This window comes from Saccopteryx leptura, chromosome 5 (genome assembly GCF_036850995.1).
Source record: "Saccopteryx leptura isolate mSacLep1 chromosome 5, mSacLep1_pri_phased_curated, whole genome shotgun sequence".
Lineage (NCBI taxonomy): Eukaryota > Metazoa > Chordata > Mammalia > Chiroptera > Emballonuridae > Saccopteryx > Saccopteryx leptura.
Window position 1 is genome coordinate 215547942 of NC_089507.1, and position 18108 is coordinate 215566049.

At 45.2% G+C, this 18108-nt stretch overlaps 1 protein-coding gene across 6 annotated transcripts in view; it reads right to left on the bottom strand.

Annotated features, from left to right (window-relative positions):
* Window positions 1-1103: 1103 nt before the first annotated feature.
* The window catches only part of CSNK2A1 (casein kinase 2 alpha 1), a 48921-nt gene continuing 31916 nt past the window's right edge, over window positions 1104-18108 (bottom strand). For 4 of the 6 annotated variants that reach the window (XM_066384171.1, XM_066384173.1, XM_066384174.1 and 1 more), the window contains 7 exons: window positions 17580-17663; window positions 15878-15988; window positions 14894-15007; window positions 13826-13926; window positions 12862-13010; window positions 11771-11857; window positions 8084-9396 (listed from right to left, as the gene is read on the bottom strand). In XM_066384171.1, coding sequence (XP_066240268.1) covers window positions 9281-9396; window positions 11771-11857; window positions 12862-13010; window positions 13826-13926; window positions 14894-15007; window positions 15878-15988; window positions 17580-17663 — 762 coding nt within the window. In that variant the 3' untranslated portion in view covers window positions 8084-9280. Of the gene's footprint in view, window positions 4740-8083; window positions 9397-11770; window positions 11858-12861; window positions 13011-13825; window positions 13927-14893; window positions 15008-15877; window positions 15989-17579; window positions 17664-18108 lie in introns of those variants that run through there. The other 2 variants (XM_066384175.1, XM_066384176.1) reach the window with 2 other exon arrangements.

Sequence of the window (18108 nt, forward strand, 5' to 3'; positions counted from 1 at the left end):
ACCACCATGGAGCTCTGTATGTCAGCATGCTCAGGAATGTGTCATCTTGCCTCATAATTTTTCAGACTGCTCTTTAAAAGCAGCTCTAGGTGGCAATTTTTAAAAAGCCTTCCTGGGTCTGACCAGGCGGTGGTACAGTGGATAGAGCGTCGAACTGGGATACGGAGGACCCAGGTTCGAGACCCCGAGGTCGCCAGCTTGAGCATGGGCTCATCTGGTTTGAGCAAAGCTCACCAGCTTGGACCCAAGGTCGCTGGCTTGAGCAAAGGCTTACTCGGTCTGCTGTAGCCCCACGGTCAAGGCACATGAGAAAGCAATCAATGGACAACCAAGGTGTCGCAACAAAAAACTAATGATTGATGCTTCTCATCTCTCAGTTCCTGTCGGTCTGTACCTATCTATCCCTCTCTCTGACTCTGTAAAAAAAAAAAAGCCTTCCTGGGTCAACAGAAATGAGCCCATGATTCCATCACTGTGATGGTCATGCCCATTACCCTGTTGAATTACAACCCCAAATAGGCCTTTGGGGTCATATCATGACAGCTTCGGGTCTTGCCATACTTTCTACATCTGACTCTGTGAAACACCTCGAATCCTCTGTCCCAGCATTTCTAAGAAGTGTTGACATGCTTACCGGCTGATTCTATCAGCTGCCTAGGCCTGAACCGCTCAATGCAGCCACCCCGTGTGGATTGGTTAGGCCAGTCTCATGCTCTGCCATCGGGCCAGCAGGGGCCCAGTCCACAACCCTGGGCTGAGTGGGAGAGGTGAGATTAATTTTAAAGCCTCCCCTTGGATTTACAACACACATCTTTCAAGTTTGCCTTCAAATAACCGGCTTCATTTAAAGTAAAAGACCTCACAACAGTCGATTCCCATCTCTCTTCTATCCTTCATGCTATTGTCATACTTTTTCTTCTTAAACCCGCTCCTCTCCATCATACCCTCCTCCCACTGCCCGCGCCCCTTGTGCATCATGCAGATAACCATCTAACTACATTTAGTGGTTGTAGTCTGCATTTTCTAGAATTTTATATGGATGAAACCATACAGAACGTAGGCTTTCAATCGGCAAAATTATTAGAGTAATCCGTATTGTGACATGGTATCAAGTTTCTTTTTATTGCTCAATATTTTATCACATGGTTATTACAATTCACTTATCCCTGTGCTATAAATACACAATTCATGGCTACTATTTCGGCTTTAGACCAGGGGTTAGCAAAGGATGGCCTATTTGCAAGCCAAACCCAGCCCAATAGTTGATTTTGTATTGCCTTTTACAACTGTAAACAATTGGGGAGAAAAAAAAGGCAAGATTAGTGTCACATAAAAATGAAATTTAAATGTCTATCAAGTTTTACTGAAACAGTCATGCTCATTTGACTATTGTCTAATAGGCAACAGAAGAGTGGTTGCAGTAGAGATCATGACCTGTCAAACCTAAAATATCTTATCTGCTCCTTTACAGAAAATTTGCTGACCTCCTACTTTAAACTAGTTATTTTTGAAGGTAATTAAAAACTTTTTTCATTTATTCCATTGCCAGTATTCTTAATTTTTGTTATCAATCTAAATTTCTGTCTGGAGAACTTCCTTTAGTTACTTTATTGTAGGACTTCTGGTAATGTATTGTCTGTTTGAGAAAGGTTTCACTTCTTCATTTTGAGTTATTTTCACTGGGTATAGGCTTCTGGGTTGGCATGTTTCTTTTTTCGTTTAGCACTAGTCACCGCGTTGCCTTCCAGCTTGCACAGTTTCCGGTAATTCTTAGCTTCCTCTGGATGTGATGGGCCACTTCATTCCCTGGGCTGCCTGTTCGGATTTTGTTTTAGCATTTTGAACATGGTAAGCCTAGTTGTATGTGTGCACTTATCCTGTCTGGTGTTGAGTTTCTTGGATCTATGGCATGGTGTCTTCTCAATTCTGGAGAATTCCCAATATTTAACTATTTCTTTGCAGGTATGATTTCACCTGGGCTCCTGTGTCCCAGCAGTCCGCCACAAGCTGCTTCGGGTAGCCGCTGCAACTTCAGCATGGAGCTCCCACTTGGGGCAAACCCGGAACCAATCAACACAGTTTCCCAATGCAGCCCACCAACCCTCTGGTTGGCCGAACCCAGTTTAGATCAGTTGAACCTAGATCTGTGTGTGGCTAAAAATTTTTGTTGCAAGGGCCAGAGAGCAAAAAGCAAAATGTTCATCTATACTAAAACCTCACTAGAAACCTGGACAGGGACTCCTGGCAGCGCACTACGCAGTTAGTCCAGGAAGCAGAACCGAGACAGGAGTCCTATCTCAGGTGCGGGCCCTGGCAGGCTGAACTGGGTACGGGTGGGCCTCTTCCCAGCCAGCTCCAGCAGCCCCTCCTTCGGGAAGGCTTCCCTGACCATTGCACTTCCCCGAGAGCTCAGGACTCCTTCTCTCTTACCGAGTTTTTCTGACATGTTGTAATCTTAATCTCCAGCAGCAACTACAGTTAATATTTTGTTTCCTTCCAATCCTTTTTCCTAGAAGCAGCCTTTTCAAGGATCAAGGCATGTTTCAGTTTCTACCTTGAAAGGCCCCCAGGTTGCCTTCTATCTCCCCGGAGACATTCAAACTAGTCGCTAAGGCCCATCGATATCCAGGCCTGGTGTCTTGGGGCCTCTGTGACTTCAGCATCCACTTACCTTCAAAATGCATTCTGTCTTCCTTTCTGCCACCTGGGAAGTTCCATTTCTTTCTGTGAAACTGGCTATTTACTTGAAAGTAGACCATGTCATTTTAGTTAGCACCCTCACATAGCCGGAGCAGGTAGTGGGTACCTACGTGCGATAGCTGTTTACCATTTTGACTGGGCTATCTGATTTCTTCCCCTGGGGAACCTAACTATTGCCGATACACAATTTTGTTTCCTGCTTTTGTATTTGAAGAGAACACATTTCCCCATGGGCTGAGTCTCATCTCTCTCCACTTCTGTTTAGCACAGGGTTAGGCTCATGGACACCAAAAATGTCTGTTGAAGGGCGCCTTACATAAACAAATGAACTCTGGAAAGACTAGTCAAGAAGGGCATGCATAAGGAAGCCCTGGTGAAGAAGACGACCCTGAGCGGAGTGGGGCAATGCACGGGACCAGAGGGAGGTACAATATCAGGAGATCTGGAGAGCAGAGCTGTCTGAACTTCTTCACAGAAGTTCATCCTACAGTTCCGAGAACTCAACACACAGAGGCAAGGGCCTGCCTTGCTAGATAAGTTTAACAAATGTTTGACTCTGACTCACAGGGTAGGATCAGGAAACCATTTGCCAGCTGCTGTTGCGTTTCCTATTTCTCATTAGAGGAGCCAAGAAAATGCTGCCAAAGCAGCTGATGCAAGAATGAAGCCGACTCAGAAAGACCCAATCCCCTTGGGAACTTCTCTGAGAGACAGATGGGCCACCCTGTGAACTTGCATCTGGAGGGACCTGGGGGAGAGCTTCTTACAGGAAGGCCAATGATAGTCTCTTCTGATCATGGCCACAGAAAGGCAAATCCAGACTGCACTTTGTTACAGTGCAAACATATTTGGCTTTTAGTAGAGAAATTAAAAATTCAGAGGAGACAGAGTGATAGAATCTCAGAGGGATATCTTAGAGGGTGGGAGCAGGGCAATGCAAATTAGAAACTTGACCTGCATCTGTTGAAAACCCATCATAGTTAATGCATGCATTTTTTTCTTCTAAAATAAGACACTTTACTGTTATCCACTGTAAAATTGTAGCTATAAATGCAGAAGTGTTTAGCATCCCTATAGATGCGGCATCTTTTTCTGCATATGATTTGTACAACAATACAAAAAGTCAGAGCAGTAACATTGAGTTAAACTCAATGTCAGACACTGCGCTTTTTCCAAACACGTCATCTAATCTGAACAACAATCCTATGAAACAGGTATTTACACCCCAATTTTATAGATGAAGAAAATATGAGGACCCTTGGGGCAATGAGGAAGAAAAGAGGGTATGACCAAGGAAAGACAAATGGGCTTCAACAGTATTGCTAATGCAGACTTAAGCTGAGCAGTGAGTGGTTCATAGGTATGTGACAGCTTCTTTATAACTTGGTGCGAGTCTAACATGTTTTACAATAATAATTTAAGTCACTGTGAAGATTCAGAGGTTAAGCAACCAATTCAAAACCACACAGCCAGACAGAACTTTGATTAGAACCAGGACATCTGCCGTCCTACTAGTTTGCTTCTCTGAAGTGGTTACATTTAGCACACACAGAAACATATTAAGGTTATAAAAAATAGAATGCTAATTTCTATTAGGGGTGGCTCCAGAACCAGACTATTGTGTGGCGGCCTCTATGCATCTGTTCTACTTGGAGAATAGTCTGAATTACATATTATTATATATAAGTGGTGGAAGGCAGAGGTATTTTAGCATCTTGGTCTACTAAGTTGGCCAGGATCACTGTTTAGCCTTTGGTAACTTATAATTTCACCAAGAGCTCATTAAAAAAACATTTTCAGTCTGGGGCTTGTGGCTTTTAATTACAGCTGCAAGCCTGAGGATAAGGCTTATGATTCTGGGATGCTCGCTATGCAACAGTACTTCTAGCAACTTATGTGCAGTGGGGAGGGGCAGGTGGAACTGAACAGAGGATAGAATCACCATTTACTGAGCATCTACTGCGCGTCTGGTGTGGTGCTAACCATTGTTCTTGTGCTACTCCGTGCAGTCCTCTTCAATCACGAGGGATACTGGCCCACTTTAAAGAAAGAAAAAGTTTTTATAATGATGCACAGATTTGTAAACATACAAGGTCATCAGGGAGTTTAAATGCAAGTGGGGAGACAATAAGTAAGTCAACAAACTAATACCATAAAAGCTCCGGCGTTAAGAGGGCAATAGGGTTGTGGTAGTGACGCTGGTGGGGGAAGCAGGGAGATAGTTTAGAGAGGGGGAGCATCAGCTAAGATCAAGGCTTTAGACCCATTTTAAGGAGGGAACCAGGGACAAATTCACTTCAAAGCCTTCTGGCTTTTTCCTCGAGCAGGAAGCAGCTCTGAGCAGATAGCTCTAGCACACATGCCACCGAAGGTCAGCCACCGCCCCTAACGCTGAGCCATAAGGGAGGAAGAATTCCTAGCACGGAGGTAGGCAAAGACTAATGATTAACCAACTACTCAAACAAACCCAACGCTAATCCCAGGACAGAGAGCTGATGGGACTCTTTAGACGGTGATGACAAAACTAGAGTTTTCAAGAGATGCTCGGATCTGTCTCACTGAACCTGGTCCCTGGAGTCGGGTCTTTGCAAAAACAAACAAAAAAGAGATGCTCAAACAGACCGTTTTAATTATAACCACACTTGAAAACAGGCGAAACAAGATGGAATTTAAAGACTGAGGAAATGAAAATTCCCAATTTCTTTACTACTTTAGAGCAATAGTAACTAGGCATACCCTGAAAATCGAGTTTCGCAAAACACATTCCTGTCTCTAGCAGGCCCGCTCTTAACAATTTATTCTTCCTGTGTTTCTCACATATAAAATGGGAATAAATGTTAGACTGAAGTTCCTGGGAGGCAGTTCAGATACAAGACATCACACAGTGGTTCCTTTCGTCTAAACCACGTCTCAACTCCCAACACTGATACCATGTAGGTGCCGTGAGACAGTACACAGCGAAGGTTTAAAACAAACTAGGAATTGGGGAAAACACATCCTGAATGTAATTCTTAAAAAGTATAATAAAATGAGAAAGAATAAGCAGCAATCCAAGAACAGACTTCTGCAGAAGTCATGCATTCGGCTTCAATGAGCGAGTCAGCTCGGCTCCACCTCCCGGGTGCAGCTGTCGCATGAGGTCCCGTCACACACCAGCACACCTCCGTTCCAGGCGCCGAGACTCCGCCAAGGTGCCTCGGGGCTGTGGGGTACCTCCACGGCCGACCTTCCACAGACAGCGCTTATTGCCCTCACGGAACACGGGGCTGTTCTGCAGCGAACCAGCTATCTCCACTGTCCTTTTCACTTAAGCACCACTCAGACTTTCTCAAATCAACATCAGAGCGGAAGGGGAACTCAGAATCTGACTTGCCTCATCCCACCCGACTGAAAACATAGAGAGGTCCAGAGGAGATGGCGTCGTGAATGAATTACTAGCCAAGGCAGGACCAAGGACTAATCCTCCATATGGGAGGTCAAGGAAATGAGGGTTATAAGGGCCTAGCAGGTGCCAAACACCTGACACTGACTCTGATCCAACCCCAAGGAAGCGCTGGTCCCATTTGACAGATGATGAAACCGATTCAGAAGTTAAGTAACTTGCCAAGTAACTGCACACGTGACAAGGGCAGGAATGAAACCAGCCCTGCTGGGCAACACCAGCAGGCTCTCTTCCACTGTGTCTGTGTCAGAAACTCCCAGACCCCAGTGCTCCTAGACCAATCTTCCGCCATCCCATCTCACATCTCCATCACCCCGTATTCAACTCCAGTGCATGAGAATTAAGCCATCTATCCCACGGTGTCGATTGGAGAAGCATAGTGCTCAGGCTGAAGGGACATTTCATTTGTTTAAATGTCTTTATTTAAAAAAAAAAAATTAAAGACCTTCATGGCACAACTTCTTCCCAGCACAGTTATATTTTTAGTTATACCAATTACAATACAATTACAGCCAATAAGTCAAGGAGGAGAGGGGGAGATTTCTGACTTCAAACTTAAAAAAAAAAAAAGAAGGGTGGGGTAGGGAGAGCCCACTTCGAACAAAGTTTAAAAATACTTAAAAAAAGAAATCTTTCAGAGTAATTGCCAACACAACTGTCTTACATTGGCATTCCAGTCCCTGTTGTATCTGATCAGTGCAGACACAGGTAGTGCTGAGAAATAAAGTGTCCCAATACAAGGTATACAGATGAGGTAATTTACAACAAGGAAGTTGTTACTCTGTAAACCCTTGCCCTCCCCCCGTAATTGGGTCTTTTTCTCATGCTTCTGCAGTGACTCCTTTAGTAGCGTTTCAAAAAGTCCTATTTCTTTTAAAAGGCTCTTGGGCGGTATTTGAGAGTCCTCTGCATTCACTTCATTTTCTTGCAAGGTCTGGTGCGTGTCAGGAGGCCCAGCTGTCTGCAGCCCCCGCATCAGCCTCTGCTACCCCTAGATTCTGAGCTACAAGGGCGGAACGCGAAGTCTTGATTTACAATAACCCTCCTCCCCACCTACAGAGAAAGAATTTATTAGTCGTTAAGTGTCCTGTTCAAATCACAACAGTGCTAACGCGATCACGAATCGCATCTGTGGCACGCCAGGGGCCTTTAGCTTCTGCACAGTCAGCACAGCAACCCCCGAGCGTTCTAGGACACCCACTGCAAGTGGCCACGAGAGAGAAAACCACCCCGCACCACAGTCAGAACGCCTTCCCCCCGCTGAGAAGCGCTGCGAAAGGAGGCCCGAGCCACCTCTGAAGGTCACCATTATATTCACTACAGCCACCACCTTGATCAAGTTACTAGAGCCAAGATGGATCACAAAGTTAGGTAACCTCGTTAAACTCCTCAAACAATCACATTTACCTCTGACCCCCAGGTGAGAAAGACCTACAAATCTATAAAGGTAGGAGAAAGGGGATCTAAGACTTTAGGCCTTAAAATATGTTGGAAGAATTTTTCCTAGTCCCCACAAGCAGCTACTGTAATGAAGTCACAGGAGATAATACAGAGCTGATGGTTTTGCTATTGTGCTTAAAAAACTAGGCTTCCTCCATGAAGCACCTGATAAACTTAGGTGGTTGGAGTACAGTGGAAAATCCACTTTACATACACACAAACACACAAAACTGGCGACCCTTCCATCCCCAATCCCTGCACTGCTGAGACACAGAATGAGTTTTATGGCAAAGGATCCTTAATCCCCAGACGCTTTGGCTTGTGGTGCTGGTTTAAGGCCTCTCTGCCCTGCCCGGTACCAGGGGTCGAACGAGGGGTGTATAAAAATGGGCCTTAGGAAGCCTCCACGGTACGGGGCTGCAGGCCCCTCAGATGAAACATGAAACACTCACCCAGCGAGACCTTTACACAGGGAACTTAAATCTAACCTTGATAAATAAAACCAAACGTTTATTTACACCGAAGATTTCCAACACTGGATCTTTCACATATGAAGGACAAAGTATTATATATGTACACACAGCAAGGGGTGGCAGGGCTGTAACAAGAGTTGATAGTTTTCCCACAATTACAGGTCTGCCGTTTGTTTCCCTGGAGACAACGGCTCTGCTCCCACCGCTCAGACACAGGTACAAGTCTGAGGGCAGGCCCTCTCGGGGATGGCATGTGAGGAAAGGGGAAGGCAGGAGGAAAAGAAGGTAGAAAGCTTAAAATAAAGTGTGGCCGCAACTCCCATCAGCTCTTAAAGCGCTGTTAGCATGAAACCTATACAGACAATGTTTGTTTCTTTTGTAAAAAGCAATTAAGTTACACCTAGTAGTGAACTGAGTTCAGGATGGCCAAGACCAAGACCACAGAGAAGGTTTTGCCTTCCCCTCCTACCGGCTACAGAGCAGGCTGGGAGACGACAGGGGAGAGGACCAAGGTAAGGCTCCTGGAGGGAAGGTGACTAACGTTTTCAACTAAACTGAAACTAAACTTATAAGTGAGTTGAATGTAGGGTCAATAAGACATGATTCAAACTGAACAGTTTTCAGGACCTGTCTGCACTTTGGGTAGATTCTTCAGTATCTTAATGTAACGATTAAGACCCATTTCCACTTGATTCACCCAGAGAGTCTCACCCAAGCACTTTCCGAGTGAAGAGTTAGTGAGCAGCAGGACACTGCTTTCCAGGCTGGGGCCTCCCTCCTCCCGCCCCGCCTCCCTTCAAGCAGCTACATACCCCCCAGACTGGGGGGGTGGGGAGCAGGGGCGGGGGTGGGGAGAAGCCTCCTCCCAAACGCAGCAGCGGGAATCGAGGCTAGCTTTATATCTTTGTTCTTCAGTAACGAGGAACTGAATTTGGAAGGGGAGAAAAAAATGTGTCCGTGAAATATTCCACCTGCAGGTAAGGTCATTTTTCAGGGAATCCCCTGAGTTATGAAAAGTTCGAGTTTAAAAAAAAGAAAGAAAAAAGAAAAGAAAAAAAAGGAAATCAGCCTATTATAATTTTTTTTTATGACTGAACTACTATAAATCCACAAGCAACGGTTCAGACACGGTGCTTCTTAAGTGTTTCCCCGCCCGGCTAGGCACGGCCACGCAGGAGAGCGCGATGCCCCCACCTCTGCTCGGAGGCTCGGGACGGACGGGCCGCTACTGCTGGGCGCTGGCAGCGGCCGGCACGGGCATCCCGAGCGGGTTGGCAGCAGCAATCACTGGTGAGCCTGCCAGAGGTCCGAGGGGTGAAGGGGTTGGCACTGATGAAATCCCTGAAAGAGAACAGCGAACAGTGGGCCAGAGACACCAATCAAGGAAATCTTACCAATTCTTCACCTACCTCAAAAGTGACACAGTCATTCTTTTTATTGAGGACATCTGCTTAGCCAGGTTTTTACAAATTAAACTAATTTCAAATTGCATCCTGACAAACTAAAACGGCAAGTTCTCATAAGTTTAGGAGATAAGTAAAGAAAGCCAAGCATGGAGAGTTTAAGCAGTTTGTCCAAGGTAAATGGCTAGTAAAGCTGGGCACCGTGTGGATTCCAACTCAGGCCAGTGTAGGGCAACCTGTCCGATCAACTCTTCCTCTCTGTAATCTGTGCTAATGTGGTGGCTGCTGCCACATGTGGTGACTGAGCACTTGAAATGTGGCTAGTGCAACTAAAAGATGATTTTTAAATTACATACGATTTTAATTAAATAGTCACATGTGGCTGGTCAGTACCATACTGAACAGCAGAGGGCTAGAGTTGAAACTCATGGGCTTATAACATGCTGCCAGCTAAAACTTCCAAGTCACCGAGTCATTTTTAGTGGGGAAAGGAGCACGTCTTATCTTGACCCTATCGGAAATATTTTACGCATATACGTGAACATTATTTTATAAGGACATTCACATAAGAATCATGCAGGAATATGGTTATATACTTTTGCTCACTCCTGGTCTAAGACAGTTCTGCCTCTCGTTTAGTTCATTTTATATCACCTTCGACTTGGAGCTGGGAACATGGAACACTCATTCTTTCTTTGGCTGAACAGCACTTCACTGAATGGATGACCCATAATTCCTTTAACCAGTTCCCCACTGAGAGCTTGTTTTCAATGCTTTGCTATCACAAATAAGACTATGAAACAAATAACCTTGGACACACGTCATTTTGCACACAGGCACTAGGACACACTTTACAAGGCAACTAGTTCTAAGATAACAGCACTCTTTCAGGTGAATGCTCTCACTACAAGTGTACCCACATGGATGCTGCCTACATGTAGCATCCTTAGAGATGGGCCATCATTTCCTTTGAGTAACTGTGTACTCTGTACAAAACTTGCTCTCAACAAGAATGAAAAGTAATTTCATACAAATAGTTACAATTTACTAGGCACAGTGAAATCAAAGAGTCATTCTTATACACACAAATACATCAAAGTATAAACCCTACCTCTACTCTCCCCAATTCTCTCCCCCTCCCTCCATCCATCCCTCCCTTTATTTTGTAACAGAGACAGAGTAAGAAGCAGATAGGAAGGTAGAGAGATGAGAAGCATCAATTCTTCATTGCAGCTCCTTAGCTGTTCATTGTTTTCTCATATGTGCCTTGACTGGCGGGCTATAGCCGAGTGAATGACCCCTTGCTCAAGCAGCGACATTAGGCTCAAGCTGGTCAGCTCGTGCTCAAGCTGGTGACCTTGGGGTTTCAAACCTGGGTCCTCTGTGTCCCAGTCTGATGCTTTATCCACTGCGCCACTGCCTGGTTGGGCTCCCCAATTTATTTAAAGAATTTTTTCCCATTGATTTGAGGGGGGTGGTATGGGAGTGGGGGGGAGAGAGAAGTATCAAGCTGTTGTTTCACTTAGTTGTTCCATTCACGTGTGTACTGATTGCTTCTCATACATGCTCTGACTGGGGATTGAACCCACAAACACAGGCACGCCAGGCCGATGCTGTAATGGCCTCTCCTCAATTTCGTAATCTTGTTTCTGAGGACCATGTAACTACTATCACTCTAAACCGTGAGTTAAAAGGATCTTCCCCCCCCCCCCCCCCGAAGCTGGAAACGGGAGAGACAGTCAGACAGACTTCCGCATGAGCCTGACCGGGATCCACCTGGCACGCCCACCAGGGGCGATGCTCTGCCGCGACCAGAGCCACTCTAGCACCTGGGGCAGAGGCCACGGAGCCATTCCCAGCGCCCGGGCCATCTTTGCTCCAATGGAGCCTCGGCTGCGGGAGAGGAAGAGAGAGACAGAGAGGAAGGAGGGGGTGGTGGTGGAGAAGCAAATGGGCGCTTCTCCTATGTGCCCTGGCCGGGAATCAAACCCGGGTCCCCTGCACGCCCGGCTGACGCTCTACCGCTGAGCCAACCGGCCAGGGCTAAAAGGATCATTTTTATCCTTCATGGTCTGTCGGGATGTCCATGTCCTTCTGTGAGAAACTTGGAATTCTGGCCCAGAAGAGCTTGTTGACAGCCCACTCGAGAGGGGACATCAGGTGCCAAAAGCATCCTGAAGCCAAGTGGAAAGAGCCACACATGTCAGTGGATCAGGAAGGTAATCACTACAAAGAAGAGGGGCCACAAGAAATCAGGGCACGGAGAATAACTGACTTTTTTTTTTAAAAAAGAACTCTACCAACGAACTGACCTGACATCATATTGGCGCTGCTGACAGGCGTACTTCCTCCTGGCATGCTAGATGAGCCCATTCGAGCCTGGTCCTTCACCACAGTGTCTAGAAAGAGAGACCAAAATGTGAGGTTATTTTATACTTAACAATGAAAGTAATGATCTTAAAGCAGTCACCCTTGTTCTTTAAGTTCATTCACAGTCCATATTACCACCAGAAGAATTTAAGGTGGTAACGGCTTCATCTTCATCATGAATTAGACAAGTAATGGGAAACAGAATTGTCTTTCCTGTCAAACTAACTGAACAGTAGGAAGATGAGACAATTATTCATGGCAGAACTAATTTAAAATAAAACTGACCCAGCAGGGTTTAATGAGACCACATCATCTGACCCTGCCGAGAGCGGGGTGGACCGTCATAGTACACTGACCCGACTGCAGTCTGCACAACACCAAACAGGCTAGAGCTACAGGTTTGTGCAAATTAGTGCTGTCACCAGACTTCAGTGTCAGTGTGCTTCAGGTGCAAGAGACTGGGCAACAGTATGACCCTTCACTATAAAACCACCCACCTCCCTGGGGAACAGTCCAACACTGAACTCAGCTAACACTGGAGTGCGGGTGGGCTGGGTCTAAGTGACTTATTCACCCGGCACAGCACAGTTAGGATGCTCACAACCCTAAGTCAAGGTGTTCATACAGTAAGATTTACAACCTTTTTTGGCTCCCTCCAATAAATGATGACCAGGGACAGGACCGGTATTGGGCTATTTCTTATCATCCAATCACTCCAGACTAGCTAGCCACTGAGACATGTCACCCACACAGTAAGAAAACCAGTTTATTTAGGAGTAATCATGTAATAGGTACTCTGTTAGACATGAGTCTTTGTAACAATTCTGGAAGGCAGTTTCCATCACTGTTCCCATTTGAAAAAACCAAGGCTCACTGTGGGTGAAATCACTTTGCCACAAGCTAAGCAGAGCTGGGATTCCAACTCTCTTCTGTAGGCCCAGAGTTGTCCTCACTGTGCACAGACCCTCTCTGGCCTTGTACCGCCTACTGGGCAGGCCTGCACAGGCTCTGGGGGCTGGACGGTCGGACTCACAGAAATAGGGGTGCTCCATGGCTTCTCTTGCAGTGAGCCGTGACTGGTGGTCGTATCGCAGCAGCTTGTCTAGAAAATCCAAGGCCTCAGGGCTGACAAGGTGCTGGTTTTCACTGTGGACAAAGCGTTCCCATCGCTTACGGGAGTGTCTGCAGAGCCAAAGGGGGAAGGAGGAATGAACCAGCCCAACATTTTACTCCTAAGTTCTTAGTGGCCAGGAGCCCAACCACTAGCAGAAAGAAATAAAAACTCAGAGAGTAGTTTTATAGCGCTCTGTCACTGGGGAGACACCACACTAACTGGACCGAAAGCAGCCGTCCTGCACGAGAGAAATCTGGGTCCTCAGTTTTACGAAGCAGGATTTAGGTTTCTTGACAGGCTTGCTTACTCTGCATGGACAGGAGGGTCAGGTGGCTGGGCTGCCCAGGCCTCTGTCCCAGCCCCACACACTTTATGGCACCCCTGGCCCTGGCCAGCAGTCTCTGCATCTGGAAAGTCCACCTGCTGGAAAGCGGTGAGTGAGTGACACCATGTCACAGCCGCTACATTCACAGTCTGTTGTCTGTACATGGTTCCTGAAGCATGCGTTTCCTAGTATTATTTCCTTCCCTTAGGGAGGGTTTTGTCATTTGGAGAAGCAAGCTAAATCAAGAGATTTTGTTATCCGACTCAACCATAACCCTTGCCCTAGAATTCACATTTCACTCATTTTATAAGAACCCTGGCTGTAGATAACCTCTACACGCACTCCTGAAAGTGACTCTGGGAAAAGGGCCGCTCAATCCAGATTTTTTAAGACAGGACTGACTGAGCGGCAGCCTGCAGCACTGGACAGTGATGCCGCAGCAGTGCTGGCAAAGAGAACGGAGCTACTTTTTTTTTTTGAGGATCCAAAATATCAATTTTCAAAGTGTGCCTTCAAGTGCTTAAGGCGCACAGATGCATGGATTTTTTTATGACTCACCTGCCCAAGATATCATTGAAACGTGGATCTAGTTCAATGTTGTATTTGTCAATATAGTCATATAAATCTTCTGTCCCCAGGACCTTGGCTATCCTCACCAACTAAAATGGAAGAGAGACAAAAACCCACAGTAAGCATGTCACATGATTAAATCACAAGGAACCATGCCTGGATCCACAGAAAGGGATCATCATGGCTACAGGTATGAGTGTTACACTCAATTCATTTCAAATTTCAGTGCACAGCAGGAATAGATTTCCACATAAAATTCCTCAAATCAGTCTTCAATGTGATGGTGTGAGTAAGAGAACAACTATAACCCAGCTCCTTTCACCCCCAATGTCTCCTTGAGCAAGTCGCAGGGTTTCACCCCTCACAACCCAGCTGTAGGTGACACTCCTTTTGGGAAGCTCCCATTGTATATCAGACCACTCCCTCCCAGACTGCCTTTTGTACCTTGTCTACACTTCTACGCTGACCTTCATTACTGTACCTATTTCCTTTTATGTTTGATTCTCTTACTATACACACTACGAACTATTAGATAGGCCAGACTAATTTTTTTTAATGCATTCCCCAACCTTGTATGGCCCCTGAGAAAGAACATCATCTATATTTCTGACATACATCAACTCACTCCATTGAAAGAGACAAAGGATCATAAAAATAACATAGATAAACCAACATGTTGAAGAAAACATTCCCAACTCCAATGAAAACTTGCTTTAGGAGATTCTAAGGTAATGTTATATTTTACATGTGTAATTTACAATAAAACAAACAACACAAATTAAAAAGACTAGAAGAAAATCTCTGATTTCAAAAGGCTAGACTGGTAGCTCCCAAAGTACCAATATGAGGATCCATGTTGGATTGGCTGAGTAAGCCATGAGCTAAAAATCATTCTAGGGCCCCACTCTCAGAAATCCTGAATGAATAAGTTTCAGGGGGGGGTGTGAGTGTGAGAGGGGGGCGGGGGGGAGAGCATCCAGTATTTCAGCAGAATCCACTGCAGTTTCTAACCAAGTAGCCAGGTCTGGCCATCTCTAGGTGCAATAAGTTCCTTACTGCATATATCACCTGATCATAATTGTCATGTCCATGGAAAAATGGCTCCTTCCGGAAAATCATGCTTGCCAGCATACAACCCAAGCTCCACATATCCAAACTATAATCGTACATCTGCATTAAGCAAAAATAATAAATGTCAGTTACAAATGACACAAGGATGAATTTCAGAAAAAAAATCACGCCACCAGAAAGGTCTCATAACATCTGCATTTGCTTCCTTCCAGTCTTTCTCTATGCGTCTCCCCCACTGTCAAATAATCTGTACACACTGCTTTGAACGACTTCTTTCACTCACATAACAGCAACTCAAACTGTTAGCCTACAGAAACTTTTTCATGGGTAGCATTATATTATTGCACAAATGTTCTAGAACTTAATCTTTAATTTTCCCACAATAGGGTGATGTCTTGACTTTCACCTTTATAAAGAATATTTTTATGCATCAAGTATTTGAGCTCAGGGTCACACCCTCAAGATCCCAGAAAGAATGTCTAGGACACAGTTCCACTTTTTAAGGAACCTGGCATTAACATGGGCGAGGACTGGGTATGAAAGGTAGTCCATTGGGTCTTGTTTCTGTGATGAGAAAGAGGGCTTTCTTAGTAGGGAGAAGGTCGTTATATATAGACTACAATTTAGAAAAATCAGAAGACAGCATCTTTTAATTTAGACCTGAGGTTGGTGAAACCTAGCTTACCGTTCTCAAACTAGCTCTGGAGTTTCTAATTAGAAAAAGTTACCTTTGCTGTACTTTCTCTTCAGTTAGAGTCAAGTGCAGATCTATTCAGAGTTTACTGACATTATGATAATGAAAACAAAAGTTATGGTGGATAAACTGACGAAACTCATATTTTACACTCATATGAAAGGGACAGCCAGGGGTGAGTATAAATGACTTATTTAAAAGCTCAAAATGACATTTTTGCAAATTATGTACAAAATAAGCATAGACAGAAATTTTATTTGCCTTTCTCTTCTTACCTGATAGTCTACAAGTAGCTCAGGACCTTTGAAGTATCGAGAAGCAACTCGAACATTATATTCTTGGCCAGGATGGTAAAACTCAGCTAAACCCCAGTCTATTAGCCGTAACTGAAAAAAAAAAGAAAACACACACACACACACACACACACACACAAACCTTCAGTAATTTTATCTTTCAAGTTACTCCACACACTGTCTTGAGAGTCCTCTTTTAAGACACCACCCATGCCTGACCAGGCAGTGGCGCAGTGGATAGAGCATCGAACTGGGATGTGGAGGACCCAGGTTTGAGACCCCGACGTCGCCAGCTTCAACGTGGGCTCATCTGGTTTGAGCAAAAGCTCACTAGCTTGGACCCAAGGCCACTGGCTCGAGTAAAGGGTTACTTGGTCTGCTGAAGGCCCATGGTCAAGGCATATATGAGAAAGCAATCAATGAACAATTAAGGTGTTGCAAGAAAAAACTAATGATTGATGCTTCTCATCTCTCCGTTCCTGTCTGTCTGTCTGTCCCTATCTATCCTTCTCTCTGTCTCTGTAAGATATATCAAACAAACAAACAAACCAAAAACCACCCATGCACAACCAGGCAGTGGTGCAGTGGACAGAGCGTCGGACTAGGACGCAGAGGACCCAGGTTCAAAACCCCAAGGTCACCGGCTTGAGCACGGGCTCATCTGGTTTGAGCAAGGCTCACCAGCTTGAGCCCAAGGTCGCTGGCTCGAGCAAGGGGTCACTCGGTCTGCTGGAGACCCTCGAAGTCAAGGCACATGTGAGAAAGCAGTCAATGAACAACTAAGGTGCTGCAATGAAGAATTGATGCTTCTCATTTCCCTCCCTCCCTGTCTTGAAGAAAAGAGACAAACTAGAAAATGACAGTTTGGATTTTCCTGAAATGGCTGTGGCACTGTCACTACTTCTCATTTCAGCTGTTCTAATAATCATGTAGTAAACTTCTAAAAACACGAGCGAGAGCTTGCCAGTCCTCTCCACAAACCTTGCAAAAGCTCTGCCTCTCCAGAGACACCCTGACACGGGAGGTCTCCACGATCTGGCTCTCTTGACCTCTCTGAACCTGTTTCTTTCCCCTCTCCCCCGTCCACTGTGATCCCAGGCCTGCCCTTGCCACTGTTCCAACAAGCCAGGCACAGTCTTGCCCCAGGAGTTTTGTATCCTCTGCCTGGGACGCATTTCTTCCCAAGAGTGCATGTGCCATTCAAACGTTCTCTAATCTTCCCTTTACCCCTTTTACAAACTGAAATACCTGCGCTGGCCGGGTAGCTCAGCTGCTTAGACAATCTTCCCGAAAGGCCAAGGCTGCAGGTTCAATCCCCCATCAGGGCACATACAAGAATTAACCAATGAATGCACAAATAAACAGAACAACAAATTGATGTTTCTCTCTCTCTGCTTCCCTCTCTCTAAAATCAATAAAATTTAAAAAATAACTACTTCTGCAGCATTCTCTGCTGTCCTCTATTCTTGCCTTACTTCTGTCTTCCACATAATTTTTAACTTTCTAACTCACCACCCTCCCCCAAAGGCAAGCTACTTATGGACAAAAATTTTTTATTGTCTGCTTTACACATATATCCCCTGCTCTAGAGCAATACCATTCATAATAAATGTCTAAAAACATTTTAGCTGAATGAATAAACTATCTATCATGTTGATAAAGACTGGTCAGTCTATCACATTACCTTTCTGTGCTCATGATCAATCATGACATTATGGGGTTTCACATCTCTGTGCATAATTCCCATACTATGGCAGTAATCCAGGGCCTGTGGGAGGAACAGGTAAAAAAGAATTAACTTGTGTAAGAGTGACTTTTAGTTAAAACCCTTCCCTTTTCCCTCCATAGTTTTCTTTCCAGCCTCACAACACCTGTGGGAGTCAGGATTAGGACAGTTCCGACTACAGTGCTTGTTCAGAGACCTGTTCAAGGTCCCAGTGTCAACCTCATGGCCTCTGAACTTTAGGTTCTGTTCTTACACAACTGTTAAAACAGCCTTCCTGCTCAAAAAGATCCAAAGAACACACCCATCGCATCACTTTCCATTTCTCTCCTTTACCCAAAGCATGGATTATTTTCACAAACACAGGCCCCTGAAAAGAAGAAAACTGGTCTGTACTACAAAACTGTTATTCAAAGAACAGTAACTCTTTAGCAGCTAAGAGTTGACAACAGAGGCTGTAAACCGCAGCCCGCATATGGCTTATCCACGT